The sequence below is a fragment of the Rhinoraja longicauda genome, chromosome 6, assembly GCF_053455715.1.
Source record: "Rhinoraja longicauda isolate Sanriku21f chromosome 6, sRhiLon1.1, whole genome shotgun sequence".
NCBI classification, from domain to species: domain Eukaryota; kingdom Metazoa; phylum Chordata; class Chondrichthyes; order Rajiformes; family Arhynchobatidae; genus Rhinoraja; species Rhinoraja longicauda.
The window spans coordinates 15,369,179-15,386,111 of NC_135958.1; the positions used below are offsets into that span (position 1 = coordinate 15,369,179).

The 16,933-nt window shown below is 41.2% G+C and overlaps 1 protein-coding gene across 2 annotated transcripts in view; it reads left to right on the forward strand.

Annotated features, from left to right (window-relative positions):
* Positions 1–6,902, forward strand: part of wdr59 (WD repeat domain 59) — a 57,478-nt gene extending 50,576 nt beyond the window's left edge. For both annotated transcript variants that reach the window (XM_078400527.1, XM_078400528.1), the window contains 4 exons: positions 514–586; positions 2,318–2,441; positions 3,281–3,423; positions 6,343–6,902. In XM_078400527.1, coding sequence (XP_078256653.1) covers positions 514–586; positions 2,318–2,441; positions 3,281–3,423; positions 6,343–6,578 — 576 coding nt within the window. In that variant the 3' untranslated portion in view covers positions 6,579–6,902. The remainder of the gene's footprint in view (positions 1–513; positions 587–2,317; positions 2,442–3,280; positions 3,424–6,342) is intronic.
* Positions 6,903–16,933: the final 10,031 nt, after the last annotated feature.

Genomic DNA, 16,933 nt, shown 5'->3' on the forward strand with positions numbered 1-16,933 from the left:
CATTTGGCGTGCATACTTTTCTTTTGCTGAAAAGTTGCATTATGTGCCATATTATGTAAAATTCCAAATTTTGGACATCTAAATTATGAATTTGTAAAATCAAATGTTGGGAGGTCTGGTGACGTCACCTTGTCCCGGATTTAAGGCCCCTTTATGACATATGCTACGGGCCCTGCACTAACTTAATCCGGCCCTGCCTGTATATCCGGACAGCTTTGGGTTTGGTGTTTGAGTGGTACTCGTCTGGAATATTGGCAAAATATTCTTTGAGTTAGAATGGGATCAGTGAAGTATTTATCAATTATGAAGGGAGTTTAGAATTACAAAATCTGGTACATATGTTTGTCTGGTACATATGCATTGAACATAATTTCAAGTAATCTGTGGCTTGAATTCAGATTCTCAACAGCAAGTTTCTATTGAACTTTTATGAACTAATTGTACCAGTGTTCCTTTACCCTGCTCTCTGTGATGTTCTACTGCAATTATTTTTAAATTCTTTTTTCCCCTCAGTCAGGCTATGCTTCTTCAGGTTCCTATTCAAGCACGTCTGAAACTATTGTTGGATCCACTGGATGGAACATAGGTAAGATACTTCTGCAAGGCATTTTGGAAAGAATGGAAGAGCAGGTGGCATGGTTGTAAAGAAGTCCTAACTGAAAGGGTCCTCAGTAGTTGGAAAATGAATCTGGGAAGGCATTAAGAACAGGATTAATCAATAGAAGGAATTTCTACAAGGATGTTAAGAAAAACAAATTAAATTAAAACATTTAACTCTCTAATTACATCACTATGTACTCTCGCCACATCTCATTTTTGTGTATTGCATCAAAGAAATTTCTACAACTTTTCATCCTATCATCTAGCATTAATTGGAAAAAATTGTAGAATGCCTGATTCTATGTGCAGCACATGTATATAATTTCCCAATCTGTTTTACATATCCCAGAGGAATTATTTGCCCTACCCTGCAGTATATTGCAGTGTTATGTCCACATACACGTCTGTTTTTGAGTATGTATTACTTCTGCTTTTTAATACAATCTGTATTTTAGGAAATTTGGATTCTGGGGCCACCAATTGGGATAGCAGAGGATGCTGTAATTTCACCAAAAAAAAACTGAATGCTGGAAATACATAGGTCAGGCAACCTCGATGGAGAAGAAATGGTTAACAATTCAGGTTGCAGAAGTTTCGTCCGAACCGGGAAAAGTTAAAAATCAAATAGGTTTTAAGTTTCAGAGAATGGGTAAATTGGAGGGAATATTGGGAATACCTGTGATGGGGTGAAAACTAAGTAAGGCTGAATAGCAGAAGTGCTGATAATGTCAGCTGAAAGAGGGGTTTAGAGACTTATTAATCACAACTGAACTGTCCAGAGGAAGATAAGGTTATGTTGGATGTTGTGGGGAGAATGTAAAAGGCCAAAGACAGAGATCAGTGGAAGTAGGATGGAGAATTAAAGGTATTTGGATGCTCTGGCTAGAACTCCACAATCACTGATGTAATGATCCTCCTTGACTGCGGTTACAATTGTTCATTTCTTGCATCAGAGAATATTTTACGTGCATAATTGCAAACTATTATAAAATCCCATACTTGATGTTCATGTTATTCATAATCACACAGACAATATATTACAGTTCATTTACAAAAGAATTAACTCTGAAAATTAATGTAGACAAAAGGATACAATGTGCTGGAGTAAGTCAGCGGGTAAAACAGTATCTCTGAAGAATATGCATAGGTGATGTTTCGGATTGGGACCTTTCTTCGGTCTGAAGAAGGATTCGTACCTGAAATGTCGCCTATCTGTGTTCTCCAGAGATGCTGGTTGATCCTCTGAGATACTCCAGCATCCTCTGTCCATTTGTGCAAGCAGACATCTGCATTTTCTTGTTTCTACATCTTAATTTAGACAAAGTTAGACAAATCATTGGGATCTATAGAAATTGAAGTCAGTACAGGTTTCAAATGCCATAAGTTTTTGAATTCGTAGTCCGTTACTCAGTCCGTTCCAGCATTCCACATTTGTATACTTAGGCAAGGATGTTAATGCTAATAGGTTGGTACTAATTCTATACCTTGATGTCTATTTCATCTCCTGCATGAGCTGAATCTGAATGTCTGAACACAACAATGCAGTGTCATGAATATCTGCAGTATGGTCCTTGTGTTTTTCCAAGCCATTTGGTATACAAGATGCTCAGGCAGTAAATACTGACAGTTTTCAAATCTTAACCAGTTAGTTTTCAAATCTTAACCAGTTGTTGCCTCTAGTTAATCCATTACCAATGGTACTAACACTTCATTGCAGTGGGTCGGGAATCAGAACACCTCAGTTCTTGGTGCTATGAGTCGCCAGATGACTATCGTTATGGAAACCATATCTACGCTGATCCAAAAGAGCGGGAGAAGGAGCAACATGAAAAGAACAAAAAGTAAGTTTTCTTATTTCTCCTTGCAACATGCAAAATCTTAAAGCCCATTAAATCTATGCTCAAAACTATAACATCAGTTGTATTCTCCCTTACTTCTCTGCAATATATTCTTTCACATCATTATTATCTTTCCCCGATTCTCTTAACACTCTCCTGCACTAGGGATAATTGGGAGGAATCTGGAGCACTGAGGAAATCCATGCAGCAATTGGAAGAATGTATAAATTCCACACCACACCAAGTTGTACCTGGATTACTCAGTAATGAGGCGACATTACCTGCTCCACTACTGTGTCTCCACTGTGCACACTTTTCCTGTTACAATATAAAATCAAGCAAGGATAACCAATCACTGAAGCTTTGTTTTAGACTTATTATTTTAAAAAATTGGAGACCAGCTAGATAGCTAAGCATTTGTAGAAATTTCTTATAGCTCAAAGAACTTCAGGTCAGAGTTTTTGAGCTAGAGTTTGAGCTTCCGATATTTTGATACACCAAGGAGTGAGATTGGGAATCTCTTACTTCTTATCTTAAACCAAAACCCTCTGGTCTTAGATACCTCAGCATGGGTTAAGTATCTCACTATCTATTCTATTTATTACCGTTATGAGGTTCTGCATCACTATTGGTCCCCTGTTGGCCTCTTTTCCAGGGAAAAAAACACCCAATTCTCATCTAATGCCTGTGAATTGGGGATATTTAATTGTGGGGAAAAAAAATGTTGAGAGCATCTAACCAAACATTTTACATTTTACAAATGTAAAATTTGTCTACACATTTACCACAATTTTTGCATAATTTCTGAATTTGAGATTCACCTGTCTTCCCTCAATCTCCAGGCTACTCGATCCAGCCAACATATTACAATATGATGATTTTAAGAAATGTTATGGGGAGATACTGTACCGCTGGGGTCTGCGAGAGAAACGAGCAGAGGTCCTAAAGTTTGTCTCTTGCCCTCCAGACTCTCACAAGGGAATTGGTAAGCACAAATTTTATAGCAGTGGTTTCATTTTGGACTAAATTATGCTTTCAACTCCTTATATTTAACTGCCCAATAAACATTACTGTTATCTATTGTCCAGTAGTACTGCATGTTAGTTGTAATTAGACCAAGTGGATCCGACCCGTTGGGCCCAAACCTCTCCTGCATTGGTGCAGCACCCTCTCCTCCCCTACTCCCCTCTCTCCTCGCCCCCTCTACTCCCCTCTCCCTCCCTCCCCCCTCCCTCCACTCTCCCCCTCCCCCCACCTCCCTCCACTCCTTCCCCTCCCCGTACTCTTCCTTCCCCTCCCCCCTTCCCCTCCCCTCCACTCCATCCCCCTCAGCCCCTCCCCCTCCACCACCCCCCTCAGCCCCCCTTATCCCCCTCCCTCGCTCCCCCCACCTCTCCCCCCCTCCCTCCCTCCTTCCCTCTCTCCTCCCTCCCTCCCTAGGAGATAGATTTAAACTTTAAAATATGAATAACTAAAAATATAACCCCAATTTCAATTAAACATCTTCCATTAGCACCAAAGGGACGACGGTGAGTAAGGTGGGCCTAAAATTGCCGCGCTATCGTGTACCGTTTTTGGCTGTAGTTCAAGAACAAACAAACAAACAAGAGTTTTAGTATATAGATTCAGTTGTGGTGATGCACACGTTTAAAAAATATATAACAAAAAGGCTTATGAAATAATAATAATAATAATAAACATTTATTTTTTATAGCGCTTTTCCAAATGCTCAAAGACGCTTTACAAAAACAGTCAAGACATAAAAACAAACAGACAAACTGTCCTGACTGAGAAGCGGCGAACAAATAGCGCCAGCGTCCTCTCACGTCAGGGTCCGGCAGTAAACAATAAAGAACACAAGACACACAATTACAATTTGTAACACAGACAGCCATCACAGTGATTGCTCCAGGCACACCCTCACTGTGATGGAAGGCAAAGAAAAGTCTTATCTCCTCCTCATTCTTCTCCCATGGTGACACGAGGCGATCGAGTTATCTTTATCATAGAGGTTAGAATACAGTACCTCCTGCTTTGTCCAGAGTGTTGCACCCACCAACCTACCACCAATAGCAAATTCCTTGCATATTTATCCCCAATACCAAATCAAATATAAGACGTAAAGATTGCAAAATTAGGGGCATCGATGAGTTATACGTATAACCACAATGTGCTCAAGTACTCTAAACTTTTAAGGTTGTTGATCAATTCCTCTTCTTGAACATAGCTCCTCTTTTAAAACTGACTTCAAGTTGCAAAATCAGATGCAGTGCCCCCATAGTGAATGCTCAAAAGCGTTCTTAAACTCTTTCAAGCAGAGCAGGTTGCATCTTTCTGGTGTTTCATGACAATATTTTGAATTTTTAAAACAATTCTACTTAGTGACGTGTTCTGGGTAGCATGTTTTTTTCAATGGATTTTAATGAGATGGGGCATAATTCATAGTAGACATTAAAAATAAACTTTTCATCCTGAGTATTGTGCCCACGATCCTATCCCCAACAACAAATTCCTTGCATATTTATGCCCAATACCAAATCAAATATAAGACCGAAAGCCTGCGTGGGTTTTCTCCGAGATCTTCGGTTTCCTCCCACACTCCAAAGACGTACAGGTATGTAGGTTAATTGGCTGGGTAAATGTAAAAATTGTCCCTAGTGGGTGTAGGATAGTGTTAATGTGCGGGGATCACTGGGCGGCACGGACTTGGAGGGCCGAAAAGGCCTGTTTCCGGCTGTATATATATGATATGATGATATGATTGCAAAACTAAGGGCATCAATGAGTTACATGTATAATCACAATGTACCCAAGTACGCTAAACGTTTTTGTTGTTGATCAATTCATTTTCTTGAACATTACTCCTCTTTTAAATTGACTGCGGCTTTGCATTGCAATGTCATATGTGTGGCCCCCAACTGTGAATTTAAAATGGAATTGAACATCCTGTTGTCTTCATCTTCTGACTCTGTGGCGGAAGAACGGTCATTGATGAAGAACTGAAGATATTTGGCCCTTGGACAATGTCTTGCGAAATTCTTGCAACCTCACAATTCAGAATGCAGCTCCATAGAGTATTGGGAGTTTTACTGCAAGACAATCCTGAGGATATCTGCTAGAAATTAAACATTCCCTCTGAATAGTGCACGTACAGTCCAATTCCCATGTGTCCCCTGCATTGTATTGTGCGTATAAAATCTGAATCAGCGAGGCTGCGCAGGCATCAAATGATTGGCATACCAGAATTGACTTCATCTTCTTCATTCTTCGGTATGGAAGAATAATTTCAGTATCATAATTTGAAATAAATGAAACTAAAAGTGATCCTTTGTCTCTGTGACAGTGGCCAATATACAGAGCAATCAGTAACAATTTGATATCCTTAGTTCTTAATGTCACTTACCAAATTCATGAGTGCCCTGGTTGAACCAAAGAACATAGAACAGTACAGCACAAGAAAAGGCCCTTCAGCCCACAAAGTCTGTGCCGAATTGATGCCAAGACCAACGCTTATCTGCCTGCACATAATCCATTCCCAGTATATCCATAGGCCTATCCAAAAGTCTCTTAAATGCCATTATCAGGAAGATGATATCCCTTTGTGACACATGGAGGATAATTTCCATGTTGAGGCTCAGGTGAAAGGCATTAGGAGAAAGCTTGCAGGAGGATGTGCCAGTAGGAACAGGGTGCTTCTTTAAACAGAATGATGGTGACTAAAGGATACAAATTATGGAGGAGAAACAGTTGAGTAATTGATTTTATAGGTATCTTGTGTTGTACATTTTGGAAGAAATTGCAGCTTTAGAATAAGTTTATAATAATATTTGGACAGTACTGGATCTTTTTACATTGCATTAAATGCTGGTAATATTAATTAACTTTTCCCTACTTTCTCCTTCAGAATTTGGAGTGTACTGCTGTCATTGTCGGAGTGAGGGTCGAGGAACACAGTGTGATATTTGCAAAGGCTTCACTTTTCAATGTGCCATCTGCCATGTTGCTGTCCGAGGGTCTGCAAACTTCTGTCTTACCTGTGGGCATGGTGGCCATACAAGTCACATGATGGAATGGTTCCGGACCCAGGAAGTGTGTCCCACAGGCTGTGGCTGCCATTGCTTGCTCGAGAGCACGTTTTGAAAACAGCCTTCCACCACTATTAGTAGAAGGTGACTTGGATGGCATTCAAAATATTGCATCTTTTGCTGTTCCTTGAAGCTGTGACCATCAGTTGAAGCAAGATAAGCAGATGTCAATCAGAGGGAAACTTTGAGACTGGAGTTTCATTGTTCAAGGTGCCAGGACAAAGTCTTCAGCATTTCAAATATTCTGGTCTGCTTTCAGCGGGTGAGGTGACGTGGATTGCACATGGGTCTCACAACAATGAATGGTTAAATTCAAAACCAAAACTTATTTATAAAAACATTTTCTTAAAGGAACATGAAATAAAGTGTGTATTTGTTTCATTGGTGGTAATGGTCATTGTGCACAGTACCATAAAAAATAATGTGCAGCAAATGCAACTCCAGAAGTGAAATGATCTCAATGGAGTAGACCTAGTTCTACAGAAGTATTAACTGGAGTGGCTTCTGTAAATGGTTTCTCATTCTCTGTTGTTGATCTGTTTCCATATTGTTTGAGAGTGTTTGACAAATTTCATAAGTTCAAGAGGAATAATTACGTTGACCAGAGATGACTAGGTGCTACCTTCATTCCTGGAAACTAAATAAAAAATCTTGGCACCTGCACTTACTCGAAATAGCCTAATAACGAGTTTATGCAGTGTTGTTTGTCAAATGGGCATAAGACCTAGAATGCAACTTCCTTGAATTTGGCACTAATTTGGGAATGTCACTCAATATGTTGCAGAGCAGGTGATGTGGGAAATTGGGGAAAAAAGTCTCCAGGGGGTTCTCTCTTATATGGGAATGCACAGGTACAGAATGTGCCAGAATAGAGGGAGTTTTACTGTTTCTAATTGTGCGATACTTAATACTAACACTTGAGGGATTAATTCTTGAAGCTGGCAATTGTGAAGTATTGGAGGGTAATTCATGAACAGATTGATGCTATGCCATGTTTTACTGCCTTTACTGTAATCTTGAGAGCCTTGCAGATTTGTCAGAGATGATGAATTATCTGGCAATTGGGGGGTGTATTGAACAAAGATTTTAACATAGTGGTGCAGGCAGGCAATTAATGATTACCAGATCTGTTTACCGTTGTTATAGGGATAGGATCTACTGATTTATGCAAGTAATGCAGAGCTCTATTGTTAATATTTTGGTTTTCACTGGGCACTTTAACATTAGATAGGAGCATGTAACCATTGCTAAGATTGTTTGTCTCCAATGCGAGTATTTTGTCTGCAGAAGCAGTGAATCTTAATGGAGAAGCAGTTTTCAATGTATCCTCAGTTGCAGTTTAATATGGTCACCCTGTATATATAGACTCTTGTCCTTCTCGGAAGTGCTGAACATGTCTCTGAGTGTGTCAGCAGATTGTCAGCCTGTTTAAGGAATGCTGGAGCTAAATTCCATTCACCAGTATTGACAGTAAAATAAAATAGTGAGTTCTTCACAATTTAATTTACAGAGCTCTCTCCATTTTCCTTGGTCTATCCGGTGGTACTTGCGTTAAAGACAGAACTAATAACTGAATCCGAATGCCCTATTTGTGGCATTTTAATATTATTTGGCCATGTTAGCTTTTAATTTATATTAATCTATTGTTTCATTTTCGAAACAATTTGCCACCTGCTTCCTATTTTAGTATCTGTGTTTGAGTAACTACTTCCCAGAATTGAAACCCAATATTGTATGAAGCAAATTGTTCTGCTGTTCATTAAAATTGCCTGTTTTTCTACCATGTACTAATCCAGATGGTAAATACTGGTCCAGTGCCACCCCACCCCTACCTCCCATTTCCTTGCCACTGCTTGCCTCTCTCTCAGTTTCATGTCCAGCAGCTTCTGTGCCGCATCGCTTAGGTCTCTGTCAATGTTTACAGGATGCCAGAAAAAAAACAAGTTATAATTTTTTTTTAAATAATAAGATTTTTTTGTGTGCATTGTTTCTGGGAGATTGAGTTAAGTTCTGCCTGGCAGCAGATTGTGCAAATCTGTAATTATCCATGACACAGAGAGGATGGATCCATATAAATGTTAACAGTTGTATCTTTAAGATGTTGCTTGCACATAGTCCATCAGTTGACAACTGAGAACTGAAGCCTTTGCTGGTTTTGCATAAATTGTTATACAAAAATAATTAATTGGGCAGGAAGGGGAGGCAGAAGTCTGGTTTAATTAGAGGAGAAATGTTCAATATAAAGGGTAAAATTAGGGTGGGTTGTTTAAATTAATTTGACTTTGCAAAGCATGTTTGTTTCTTTATCTCTTGTCCTTCTCAGCCATTCTGATTGTCCACTCTGATTCGATAGGCTGGTAATGGAACTGGAGTGGGGAATGTGATCTATATGGACAGTTTCTTCATATACCAGTCACATCCAGTGCTTGCCTGTTGATTTCATTGGCTGTAAATAAATTTACAGCACTGTTTCATATGTTGACATTCCCTTGGAAAAGTGCATTATCAACAGGCCTGAGGTTTGAGGATCAGAGGCCTGATTTCATTAGTGGGTCATTCCAGAGTTGTTATAGTTTGCCAGTCTGGTTCCATGTATTTCTTCAGGTTTTATTACAACCTAACGGAGCATTGACATAACATTCTCCTTTCATGAAATAGAATCCTGATTCTTCCTTTCCCAGTTTGATGATTTTTGTCAATCATGCAAAAAAGCCTCTTCCCCATTGATAATATTTTGATAGATAATAAACAAAAGGGTTTAAGTAAAACAAAATCAATTTTTAATATGATTTCTCATTGTTCTGCAACAAGAGATTAATCTTTAAGATTCCGGGACAACTATGGAGGATTGGTAACCATAAAATCTATGCTACCTTGAATATTTATCTACAATGTTTTATTCTTTGACTTGGGTGTACCTGAGGATTGCATTCATAATCATAGTTGATTCTTGCTTATTGCATTGGGCCATGTCTCCATCATTACACATTCTCATCATGGTAACATAATTAATGAGTCTTCTGTTTAAATGTTAGCTTTGCTCTATTTCTGCTGCAAAAGGTTTAGTCCTAACTGAGTTTAGGAACTTAAGTTTAATTTTGTAACTAAGTTGTAAATTGTGTACAAAATAGACATTGCACATACAGTATTGTTGAAAGTAAATGACTCTGCTATAATTATTGTCAATTGGTATTTGATGCTCTGTCAGTGTGAATGATCGTAATTTTAGAGTTTACATTCTGTCCTCCACTCAGAAAGAGTTTATGCTTCAAAAATGGAAATTTAATGTGTGGACTTGGTCCTAATGAGAATTATTAACAGAAATGATTGAAATTGTTATTAACAACTGAAATTATTATCTTTGATGGAAAATTAAGAAGAGATATCATGCAAAGTAAATGTCACAACTTTAAACACTGTAAAAAAAGTTGGTCCATTGAGGAAAAGAGTATTTGAAAATCCAGATAGACCGGACACAAAACTCACAGTCTGCAACAGCAGCACAGATCTCTGCCCTGCTAAATATTTCTGAAACCCAGACAACTTATGGCAAGCAATCCAGGACACTGGGAAAATACTACGAACGTTATCTCCCACAATCTTTCAAATTCACTGAAGGATAAATTGACCATGGTTGGTGTCCTCTTCTTGGCCAACATACCCAGTGTTGAAGATAGTTACACTCTTAGAGCAGCCATGTTCACAATGCTGAACACCAGACACACGATTAATTGAATACTTTATTGTTACATGTGACAAGTCACAGTGAAATTCTTTGCTTGCATACCCTAGGTATGCAAATAGTCACCCATAAAGGGCACTTACAAAGTTACAAATCCCCCCTCCCCCCCTTACGCCGGGTCCTCCATTGTTCTCCCCCCCCCCCCCCCCATTCATGGCAGTCCCCCCAAGCCAGGTCCTCCTTTGTTCCTTCCATCGGCAGCGGCGTCCTCACTTCCACGTCCTCGTCGGTCAGTCGGCACAATCATTAACCGCCGCATCGGTCTCTCCACTATTGCTGCCGGGTTCTCTCCGTAGTGCCGACCCAGGTTCCAGCCATGGGCTCTGCCGACCCAGGCATCGTTGGCCACTGTCTTTTTCGACCCGCGATGCTCCGGCCCGCGAGGCTCTACCGCCAGCCCGTGAGGCCCAGACATCGAGGCCTCGGCTTCTCAGCAGCATCTCCGGAAGGCGTCTGCCAGACGGCACCTCTGGAATTCTGAGTTCTGTCTTGGGAAGGAATTACAAAGTAGATTCCTTCACTGTTTCATTTTTGCATTCATGCAAGTTTATGAACTCAAATATTCTCACAATTTTCATGGTGAAACACAGCCAATATGGATAATCTTTCTCACCAAGTCATGCATCAGCCACCCAATTTTAGTGTTGGAGCAATAAATGGAGAGGGGATTCTTTTGTTTTTAATAAACATTCCTTTCCACATTATGTATTTGTAAATTTCCCCGGTGTGGGACAAATAAAGGAATATATTATGGGGTCTATGTCACAGTCCTTGTTGGAGTGCGAAGGAAGCTCTTACAATTGACACAGACCACCTGGAGATAGAGGCTCAAGAGAGTAATAATTGTATGAGGGCGTGAGCTTGGCATCCAGCACAGATCAAAAGTTATGGGGAGAGGAGTTAGGGAATCTTATTATCTCATGCAGAAATAGATTGGTGGCAGCTGGTGAAAGAGTGCAAAGGAAAACTGTCCAGGCGCAAATCACGGAAGGGGTAAAATTAAAGGAGACCGTGGAATTGGTGTAATAATACAAATGTAAATTTTATTTCTTGGATCCATTGCAATCTATGAAGCGGCGGGATGAAACAGGGTGGTGAACCTTTAGGTCCAATGCAGTGCATGAGGTGGTGGCCTTCAAACCAGCGGAGTGGAGTAACCTAAGAAAAGTATAGGAGAGAAGGTGTTGCAGATTCAGTGCTAGCCCATATCAAGCCTGGTTTCAGGCTTAACTTTTGGACGTTGCTGATTCCACAGTACTGGGTTCCGCAGCAATGGGCTGGATCGCAAACCCACCAATTTTGCATTTCCAAAGGTCATCATCACTTCACTGCTCCTTTTGACTGCTCCCAGATTTCTATTCTCTCAGTTACTGCCAGACTTGCCAGCCTTCTGTAACTTATAGAAAGTATCACAGTTCCATGTCCGTGTTCTCTGTAACTTAGTTGTGATATATTGAAGAAGGTTCTCGACCCGAAACGTCACCCATTCCAGGGTGGAAATTTAGATTACTGCAGAGTTGGAGAGTGGGATCTGGATACTATGCAGGGTGTGGGTGGAGAGGAGGAAATGAGGTCGGGAAGAGGTCTGGATCAAAGATACTAGAGGAGCAAGATGAACCACTCCGTCAAAATCGCATATACTGAAGTGTAGTACGCAAAGGAGCGGATTTTAGTAGGCAAAACCCGTCGTTAGCTATGCCTCTCGCAGTGTAATAGGTGTTGTGGGCGAACAGTGTGTGTGATGATACCATTAAAATGCAGAAAATATCAATTCACATTTTTTATTATTTTTTAATGTTTTCCCCCTGCTTAATTTCTCTGGTTTTATTATTTCTTACTCTTTCTGCCCATTTCCCTCCCATCCTTCCTCCCCAGCCCCCTCTTTTGTGCAGTTTCCCTTGTATTGCTCAAATACACACTGCACAAATTTTACATATATTTACATAATTATATATATATGATTTTGTGTGAGAGGCAAGATGGAGATAAATAGATCTCAAAGTTCCTTCTCATGGATCAGAAGCAACTTTGATTTAAAGCAATGCTCTATTTCTCTCTTCATCTTATTTTTCACATGATGTACATAAACCATGAAGGTGATTCGACCTTTATGGTTTATATATATGCATGCATACATATATATATATATGGTTTATTTCTTGTGATTTCCTCTAATTATTTATTTAGTACCTTTTTTTGCTTTCTCTTTCTCTCTTTCTCATTCTCTCTCTCTTTTTCTCTCCTCTCTCTTTCTCTCCTCTCTCTTTCTCTCTCTCTCTCTCTCTCTTACTTTCTCTCTCTCTCTATTTCTCTAGTAGAGTTATATTTGCAAATGTCTAATCTCTGCTTCCATGACTTTTAAAAATAAAACAAAAAGAGATACAGCTCGTGGACGTGAAATTAAAATTATCAGAGAAAGCAAAGAAGAACAGTTCATTGTAAAGGCAAGAAGACACTAATTGGTGTTATCTACAGACCCCCAAATAGTAGCCCGGATGTAGGGTGTAAGATGCTGCAGGAGTTAAAACTGGCATGTAAGAAAGGTAATGCCACTGTGGTGATGGGGGATTTCAATATGCAGGTAGACTGGGAAAATCAGGTTGGTTCTGGATCCCAAGAAAGAGAGTTTGTAGAGTGCCTCTGAGATGGATTCTTAGAGCAGCTTGTAATGGAGCCTACCAAAGAAAAGGCAATTCTGGATTTAGTGTTGTCCAATGAACCAGATTTGATAAGAGAACTCGAGGTAAAGGAACTGCTTGGAGGTAGCGATCATAATGTGATTTGTTTTAATCTGCAATTTGAGAAGGAGAAGGTTAAATCAGAAGTGGCAGTGTTGCAGTTGAACAAAGGGGACTATGAAGGCATGAGAGAGGAGCTGGCCAAGGTAGACTGGAAAGGGATCCTAGCAGGATTGATGGTGGAACAGCAATGGTAAGAATTTCTGGGCATAATCCGGAAGACGCAGGATAATTTCATTCCAAAAAGGAAGAAAGATTCTAAGGGAAGTATGAGGCAACCGTGGCTGACAAGGGAAGTTAGGGATGGGATAAAACTAAAAGAAAAGATGTATAACAGCAAAGAGTAGCCGGAAGCCAGAGAATTGGGAAACTTTCATAAGACAACAGAAGGTAACAATACGGGCTGAAAAGATGAAGTACAAGGGGAAGCTGGCCAAGAATATAATGAAGGACAGTAAAAGCTTCTTTAGATATGTTAAGAGAAAAGGAGTAGCAAAGTCGGGTCTCTTGAAGGGAGACACGGGTGAAATTATTATGGGTAACAAGGAAATGGCAGAAGAGTTGAACAGGTACTTCGGAAATGTCTTCACTAAGGAAGACACAAACAATCTCCCAGATGTATTGGAGAACAGAGGATCTAGAGGAACTGAAATAAATTTTCATTAGGCGAGAAATAGTGTTAGATAGACTAATGGGACTGAAGGATGATAAATCCCCTGGGCCTGATAGTCTGCATCCCAGGGTCCTCAGGGAGGTGGCTCTAGAAATAGTGGACGCATTGGTGATCATTTTCCAATGTTCAATAGATTCAGGATCAGTTCCTGTGGATTGGAGGATAGCTAATGTTATCCCACTTTTCAAGAATGGAGCGAGAGGCAAAACGGAATTACAGACCAGTTAGCCTGACTTCGGTGGTGGGAAAGATGCTGGAGTCAATTATTAAAGAGGTAATAACGGTGCATTTGGATAGCAATAAAAGGATAAGTCCAAGTCAGCATGGATTTATGAAAGGGAAATCATGCTTGACTAATCTGGAATTTTTTGAGGATTTGACAAGTAAAATGGATGAAGGGGAGCCAGTGGATGTAGTGTATCTAGACTTTCAGAAAGCCTTTGATAAGGTCCCGCACGGGAGATTGGTAACTAAAATTAGAGCACATGGTATTGGGGGTAGGGTGTTGACATGGATAGAAAATTGGTTGGCAGACAGGAAGCAAAGAGTAGGAGTAAACGGGCCCTTTTCAGAATGGCAGGCAAGGGCGAGTGGAGTGCCGCAAGGCTCGGTGTTGGGGCCGCAACTATTTACCATATATATTAATGATTTGGAAGAGTGAATTAGAAGGAACACTAGCAAGTTTGCAGATGACACAAAGCTGGGTGGCAGTGTAAACTGTGAAGAGGATGTTAGGATGTTGCAGGGTGGCCTGGACAGGTTGAGTGAGTGGGCAGATGCGTGGCAGATGCAGTATAATATAGATAAATGTGAGGTTATTCTCTTTGGCGGCAAAAACAAGGAGGCAGATTATTATCTCAATGGAAGGTATATATTTCACAAAATGCTGTAGTAACTCAGCAGGTCAGACAGCATCTCAGGAGAGAAGGAATGGGTGACGTTTCGGGTCGAGACCCTTCAGTCTGAAGAGTTACTCCAGCATTTTGTGAAATAAATACCTTCGATTTGTACCAGCATCTGCAGTTACTTTCTTACATTATCTCAATGGAGTTAGGTTAGGTAAGGGGGAGGTGCAGCGAGACCTGGGTGTCCTTGTACACCAGTCACTGAAAGTTGGCGTGCAGGTACAGCAGGCAGTGAAGAAAGCTAATGGAATGTTGGCCTCCATAACAAGAGAATTTCAGTATAGGAATAAAGAGGTTCTGCAGTTGTGTAGGGCCCTGGTAAGACCACATCTGGAGTATTGTGTACAGTTTTGGTCTCCTAATTTGAGGAAGGACATCCTTGTAATTGAGGCAGTGCAGCGTAGGTTCACAATATTGATCTCTGGGATGGCGGGACTGACATATGAGGAAAGATTGAAAGAACTGGGCTCGTATTCACTGGAGTTTAGAAGGATGAGAGGGGATCTTATAGAAATATATAAAACTAGACCAAGTGGACCCGTTGGGCACAAACCTCTCCTGCATTGGTGCAGCACCCTGTCCTCCCCCCCCCTCCTCCCCTCTCTCCTCAACCGCCCCTCCCTTCTCCCTCCTCAACCCCCCTCCCTTCCCCACTCCCCCTCCCCTCTTAAACTTAAAAATGTGAATAACTAAAAATATAACACTGATTTCAATAAAACTACTTGTATTATCACTAAAGTGACAATGGTGAGTAAGGAGGGCCTAAAATTGTTGCGCTATCTTGTACCGTTTTGGCTGAAGTTCAGTCACAAACAAGATAACAAACGAGAGATTTAGTATATAGATTATAAAAGGACTGGATAAGCTAGATGCAGGAAAAATGTTCCCAATGTTGGGCGAGTCCAGAACCAGGGGCCAGTCTTGGAATAAAGGGAAGGCCATTTAAAACTGAGGTGAGAAAACTTTTTCACCCAGTTGTGAATTTGTGGAATTCTCTGCCACAGAGGGCAGTGGAGGCCAAATTACTGGATGGATTTAAGAGAGAGTTAGATAGAGCTCTAGGGGCTAGTGGAATCAAGGGATATGGGGAGAAGGCAGGCATGGGTTATTGATTGGGGACGATCAGCCATGATCACAATGAATGGCGGTGCTGGCTCGGAGGGCCGAATGGCCTCCTCCTGCACCTATTTTCTATGTCTCTAGGGTGGGGGGTGGCTCTAGGGTGGGGAAGCTGTAAATGTAAAATTGTCTCTTCCGAACGGAGACGTGACCTTTTGTTTCTGGGTCGTGTCTCCGTTCCCGCTGCGGCCTACCATCGGCCAAACCCCTGGAGCTGGCGGCCTCCAACTGGGACTCGCCTGTGGAGGCTTCGGCCGCGTGGACGTCGGAAGCTCGCAGCCCCTGCCCTGGGTAGGGGCCGACATCGGGAGCTCCGGCAGCGGCAGCGTCTTCGCCCGCTCCAGATCGCGGGGCTTGGGTCGGCCCGCCGCGGACCTTTCACCGTCCGGCATGGCCTGAAATAGGCCGTGGGATTTTCTCTGCCCGGCGGGGGCTTCAATGTCGGGAGCCACGACAGCTCCGATGTGCAGTGGCAGCGTCTTCGCCTGCCCCGGATCGCGGGGCTTGGGCCGGCCCGTTGCGGATCTTTCACCATCCGGCGCGGCCTGGAACGTGGCAAATTCAACAGCCTGACCGTGGGAAAGGACATTCTGGCCTTCCATCATAGTGAGGAGGTGACTGGGTGTTTGATTGTGTGTGTTATTGCTTATTTTTATTGCTCTTATTGTTGGACTGTGGGTAATGGTTCATTTCACTGCACATTTATGTGTATGTGACAAATAAACTTGACTTGACTTGACTACAGAGTGGATCTCTAGTGCAAATATTCAATCAGTAACATCCAAAGTTTAAAGATCACGAAGCAGCAACTCTTCAAGAAATAGTGTCAACTATCAACTTATCCAAGAAGTTGAACAAAAATAATTGTTTGCAAACATTTTATATACGAAGAAATCGCAGAATTGTGAACAGTGCCCAGTCCAGCACACAGAATCTACTTACTAAAATGGCGCTGAAATTTACCCATGACCTACTACGGATTTTAGAGTCGAGTGGTCTATCTTGCTCCTCTAGCACCTTTGGTCTGGATCAATGATACTAGAGGAACAAGATAGACCATTCGACCCTAAAAACCGTAGTACGTCATGGCGCCATTTTAGTAGGCAGAAACTTGCAGAAACATTTACAAAGAAAAATAACAAAAATCTGTGAATTGATAGATGAGATATATTCTGCATTTTAATGGTATCATCACACATAATGCTCCCCCAAAACACTGATTACACTGTGAGA